This window comes from Convolutriloba macropyga, chromosome 11, assembly GCF_964194025.1.
Source record: "Convolutriloba macropyga chromosome 11, txConMacr16.3, whole genome shotgun sequence".
NCBI classification, from domain to species: domain Eukaryota; kingdom Metazoa; phylum Xenacoelomorpha; order Acoela; family Convolutidae; genus Convolutriloba; species Convolutriloba macropyga.
The window spans coordinates 51,426,413-51,432,412 of NC_134478.1; the positions used below are offsets into that span (position 1 = coordinate 51,426,413).

Here is a 6,000-nt window from a genome sequence, read left to right on the forward strand (position 1 = left end):
AAACTCAACAAAAATGCACGGTTAAAAATTGTTTTTTTTTAAACAATTGTTTTCAAAGTCATGAAAGCTATCAGTTATCTACTAAAATCAGAAAATTGGCTCATCTCAACCTCCATAGAAAGCGATTGAAACCTGTAATACTCCGGGAAATTTCATGCGACTGAACGAAAAATCAAAACGACAATTAAAGGCAAAAGTAAAAAAAAAATCACTTTAATTCTTCGAGAAAGCGGCGTCGAAGCCGTTAAAACTATAATCTGTACATTGAAAGAAATTAATTTGTTCAACTTTGATTTATTTTGAACGTCAGTAATGTGTTATGTGAATTGTCTATAATCTGTTTTGTGAAAAAACGAGGAAAACTTGAAAAATGAGAAAATGCGCAAAAGCCAAAAATTTATGTGAAATCTGGTAGTATCAAAGACAGAAAACCAAAACTTAACATGCTAGAACGAAATAAAGAATAAATTTTAATTCAGTAGAGAGAGGAAGCATTCTTGCATTGCTGAAGCTAAGCTACGGGTTGACCAAATAGAGAGACAAATAATGGCAAAGTTCAACAAAAAACATTGTTTACTTAAAAATCAAATAATTTCAAAAGTCAAAACGAACACAAACTTTCGAGCAAAATACTAGATGCATTAATTTGGAACCGCTTCGGATGTCAATTGGACCTATCAATAGTGAGCAATGTTTTGAATAGTTCTGTTCTTAGATTAACAAAGAAAAGATCGATTTTTTTGAAAAAAAGACAGGTTGACTACAATCCGAATTACTATTGGACTTTAACAGTCCAAATGTGGACCAAAACTAGCCTTGCTATTGCTGTTTGTCTGTTTGTCCAAAACTTTAGTTCCAGCGGGCTCTCAGTGGAAATCGAAGTAGGACAAGCCCCCTTTGGATTTTACGAAGATTGTGTTAGCGGTTTTTGGGCGTGTTTCCCGAAAATTTAATCAAAATGGACCAAAGAAGCTTATTTTGATGAAAAAAATGAGTTTTAAAAAACTTAGCCAAAGTTTTCGCCCAAAAAATTAAATCAAAGCAGTCAAAAACATTTTTGGTCTTTAGAAATCAAATCAACAACACTATTGTTAACAGTTTTAACATTTTTTTAGCAGCATTGACTGAACTTTGGGCAAAATTTCCCGAAAATTTAATTAAAAATAACGCAAATCAGTTGCAGTATTCACAATTGTTTAAACTTCGATAAGTCGCTCTAGAAAACGAAATTCGAAAAATCTATTCTCATCCATATTCTACTCTGGACGGGATTTTAACGATAACACTCACAACTCTCTACAATGAATATATCGATTATTGAAAATTGACTGAACAAAAAGAAAAAACCCATTTGAGTATATCTTTCCTCCCCCTAAGGAAGAGGGGTCGGAACAATAATCATTTAACATTTGAGCGCGTAAACCTTTCTTAGATCTTTTAATTAATTTTTTGAATCCTAAAGCTCATTTCTGCTTTTTATTTTAAACTGGTTCACATTTGCTTGACATTACAATTTTTGCCAGCTCAAAATTTTTATCTCACAAATTTTCAGTTAGCAAGCAAAAGTGGCTACCTTAGTAGAGAGAGTACTCGAAATCTAGCAACATCCTTGTCGGAACATTTATTTGTTAATTACAATTGTGAAATTTGTCTTAAAAGCTCTAAAAATTTTTCAGAGTATTTTTCTGGGATTAAAGCAAGAGGGGGAAAATTGGAATGCTGTAAGTCTCTCTATTGGTATGTTGTATGGTCTCTGCGGAGGTTATGAAAGAATTCAAAAAAAGATGTCAGAACTTTTTTAAGAGTCTTTATTCAAACATTACAAGGATCTTTCATCATTTTTCAAGGTTTGAATGGACTTGTTTGACTATTGTATGATATGAATCATCTTGAAAGAAAGTTCTCGTTGTGAACCATCTTTTAAGAATCTTGTAAGTTTGAATCTTCAAGAAAGTTTTAAAGTTATGAATCATCTTGTAAGATTCGTGTGGGAAGACTAAGGGAAACTCAAAGAAAGAAATTGAAAATCAGAAATACACCAGCTGAAAATATCACTCAAAAGTTAAATAAAGTTGTGGATTTCGGGATCACACATTATAGTGACATTGGAAGACTTGCTCTTGTTTACAAATATGGAGGATATTATTTGGATCTGGACATTATTGTGACAAAAAACTTAAGAGTATTCACCAACTTTTTTGTCATCGAGAGTGGAAAAGCCAAGTGAGTATCCATCTTTAAGTGTAATCAGTAGTTCCAGATTTTTCTAAGCCAGACTCTCGCCTATTACAATCCAAGAATTGTATTAGTGCTCTGTCTTTTTTGCAATTCAAAGAATTTGAATTGTATTGGGGAGCTGTCTTTTTCTGATTTTTGAAGTCAAATTGGCGTGATGATTTTGTTCACGCCAAAACAGCAAGTGAAGCGAAAAAGCGAGTGATTTTGGGGCGTGAAATCTTTTTGCTCTAACTTTAAAGTAGTGTTGGAAACGGTGTTTGAACAAAATTCGCTTTCTCGCTAGTGTTTTTTGTACACATGTGGGATTTTGACTTTAATTTTCCTGTTTTTTTTTAGATTTTTTAAGCGCATTTTGTTCAAAATGATTTTTGCAATCCATTCCCGGGTCGAGGCCGAATGGTTAACTTGTAAGAATTTTCAAGTTTCTTGCAAGTTCTTACAAAGCGATGCATCGCCTTGCAAGTTTCTCTTCCAAAAACTTGAAAGTTCTTGCAAGTTAACCGTTCGACTTACAAGTTCTTACAAGTTAACCATTCGACTTACAAGTTACCTACAAGTTAACCATTCGCACAAACACACGCACACCACACACACACCACGCACACGCACACACACACACACACACACACACACACACACACACATACACACTTGCACACACGCACGCACGCACACACACACACACACTTGCACAAACACACGCACACACACACACGCTAAACCGTAAAAAAACCGTAAAGACATGAATGTAAACGGATGTTTGGAAAATATAGAATCTGGAAAAGTGTGAATTTGGTGTCAATATTTTGAGAAACTTTTAAAAAAAGCAGTCGCGAATAAGCTAATTGAGATCTACTGTTTTTTAATGCAATTGCAAAAGGATCTCTCTTGAATTGATAAAAATTCAAAAAGTAATCATTTTGTCTACTTAGGTCGAATTGTATTATGTTATCCTAACAGAGCAGCGAACTCCTATGAGCTTTCTACGGTAAATGACTGAATGTTAAATTGAATTAACCAATAAGAGTTTTGCTTGACCGGAACAAACTTGCAAGAAACTTACAAGTTTGTCATTCAAATTGCAATTTCTTACAAGTTAAGCATTAGACTTACAATTTTGTACAAGTTAACTATTTGACCTGCAAGTTCTTACAAGTTAGCCATCTTTTGTAAGAAACTTGCAAAATCTTACAAGTTAACAATCTGTTGCAAGAAACATGCAAGTTCTTACAAGTTAACCATTCGGTCTCGACCACGGTTCATAGTGCAATTGAGGTTTAGTTTTTTTGTTTAGTCAATGAAAACTCGTTGAATTGTAGGTCAAGATTTATCCTGCTATGTTTTTTGTAAGATGTTTTCACAACTATTTCCATGACCTTGAGCTTTCAAAATGGTTTAAACATGTAAAAGCTCAGCGGGCATCAAGTTTCATTACAGGCAGTTTAGTAGTCCTGCATGTGCTTAGATCGGTAAAGCCACTGGTAAGGCTGTAACTCAAGGTTAAAAGGTCATTTTTAGGAGATTTTGAGCCCCAACTGTTGCAAATTTTTGCGTTTTTTCAATTCATTTTTCGACGTTTTTCGGAAGATTCTTAAATTGAGGTTTCTATAAAGTGGATAAAGATCTTTTGCGAGACATAATTTTCTGAGGGACCATTTTGTGAGTTATTTGTTTTGGTACTCGCAAACTTATACTAGTTTTTACAAATATTTTCTCGTTTTTTGATAATTTTTTCGAGTTTTTTTCCAGCTCCAGGAGCCAAGAATTTTTTTCTATTTTCTATTTCATTATAAGTTACTATATAGTTTCTAGCGGTCCTTGAATGGTTTTTAAAGAAGTGCAGCATTTTTTGATAAAATTTTGCAACTTTCTCAAATTATTTGACATTAATTATTATTATTTGAGTTTTTCTAGCCCTAGAGGCAAAAAGAAACTCTCGATTTTGATTTAAAAAATAATGAAAGATTTTTTATTGCAGTTGAATGATTTTCACTATTTAATATAACAAACTTTAGCAATTTCGTACATCTGGCGATTTTTGTAAAGTTTTACTTAAATGTTTGATATCTTTTGTGTTTTTCCAGCCCAGGGGCTAAGGAACTTCCTCCAGGTTTTGATAAAAGGTTTTGCATAGTTTTTAAGGGTAATGGAAAGGTTTTTATCATTTTAAAGCCACAACTTTTCGCACTTTTTTGATATAATTTGCAGATTTTTTCAAGGGCCAGGGAACTTCATTTAGCTTTTGAAAGTAGGTTTGTGCAAAGTCAATGGAATGGTTTTAACAATTTTTTACTACGCATTTTTTTCACATGTTGTGACAAAAATTGACAATTTTTTTCAGTTGCTCTGCAAACAATCATTTTTCGGCTTTATCATTCTTTAAGGCCAGTGATTTTTTTCCTGCGCTTTAACTTGGGTTAGAGGATATTTTCTGAAGACAATGAAAGTATCTGATGATATTAATTTTACAAACTTTAGAAAGTTAAATTAAAATTTTTGTTATGGTTTGAGTTTATCAATCTCCATGGGCCACATTTTAAGGCTTCCACATAGATTAATGGATACTTTTAAGTCGATTAAAATTTAACTTCAGTGTAAAAACTTTCTGAGTTATAGCAATGACTATATTTTTGTTTAGTTTGTTTGATTGTTTTAGTTTCTCCAAATTTGAGACTGTTAGTTTTCATGGCTGCCAGTGCTAATGGATACGCTGGCCAGATGCAGTTTTTTAAAGTCTTTCATTTAGTTTTTTGAATTGTATTTCAGGACTTGTCCTGCTATGTTTTTTTTCAAAGAAAATATTTATGCTCAGATTTAATCCCATAGAGTTCATTTATGGCCAGACTACGGCTCATGCGAGTTCATATTCGAGTTAATATTACCTTTCTTGTTAGATATCTCTTATGGAAATAACCTGGCTCTCTCAAGCTGTTGGTGACCAGACTTTACTTCTTTCAATTTTGACCATGAACAATGGGTAGATTTACAGATATTGAGAAAATGGCTATTTATAGCCGAACAAAGTCTTAAATCTGGTTTAATGTACAAAGTCCTTTTGACAAGTTTGTATTTAGATTTGTCCAAAAGTATGATTTTGTGTCATTTTTACCATAGTTATAAAGATGTGCACTATTGATTAATTGAAGTGTGCACTATTAATTAATTCTACACTATTTGGTATGAGGAATTGTTCCAGTCGCCATTTTTGTCAGACTGACAGGTTTTGAAGTTTTAAAGCAATTTTGATACAACCAATAATTTTTTACCGGATAGTCAAACTGTTTGGTTAAAAATTGGAAACAAACTATCAAATATGAGTTCAAAAAATCTGAAGACAAAAAATGTATTATTTACTAGGACATTTTACGTTCAAATGCAGCGTTCTTTGACGTTTTTCATTGCTTTTAGCTGAAAAACAGACGAAGTCAACGAACAAATTTTAAAGTTTTGGCTAATTTTGTAGGATTTCAGGACCTAGTTATGACAATTTTTTTGCATTGGATGTTTTAGAATTGTCAAGTCTTGTGAAATTTAGGCTTTCCAAGGTTTAGACCTAAAAATGCAAATTGTCTTGGAAAAGAAATGCTCGACACTGAAAAATGTAAAAAGAGCCGTGGTCTTAGTTTGAGATCAGTTCTGACATGGACTGGCAATTCAAAATTGCCCAGTATAGAGATTGACTTGACGTGTGGTTTGGGGTTATAAACTTCTAAAATTTTATGCTTTTATGGCGAATCACTGCTTCTACAGCCTCGAAAGAAT

The 6,000-nt window shown here is 32.9% G+C and overlaps 1 protein-coding gene across 4 annotated transcripts in view; it reads left to right on the plus strand.

Annotated features, from left to right (window-relative positions):
* LOC142349755 (lactosylceramide 4-alpha-galactosyltransferase-like) overlaps positions 1–6,000 on the plus strand; it is an 80,825-nt gene that overhangs the window by 57,960 nt on the left and 16,865 nt on the right. The window contains exon 2 of one of the 4 annotated variants that reach the window (XM_075401508.1): positions 2,032–2,223. The exons of 2 other annotated variants lie outside the window; for them this stretch is intronic. In XM_075401508.1, coding sequence (XP_075257623.1) covers positions 2,032–2,223 — 192 coding nt within the window. Of the gene's footprint in view, positions 1–2,031; positions 2,224–5,364; positions 5,459–6,000 lie in introns of those variants that run through there. One more of the 4 variants, XM_075401509.1, reaches the window with a different exon arrangement.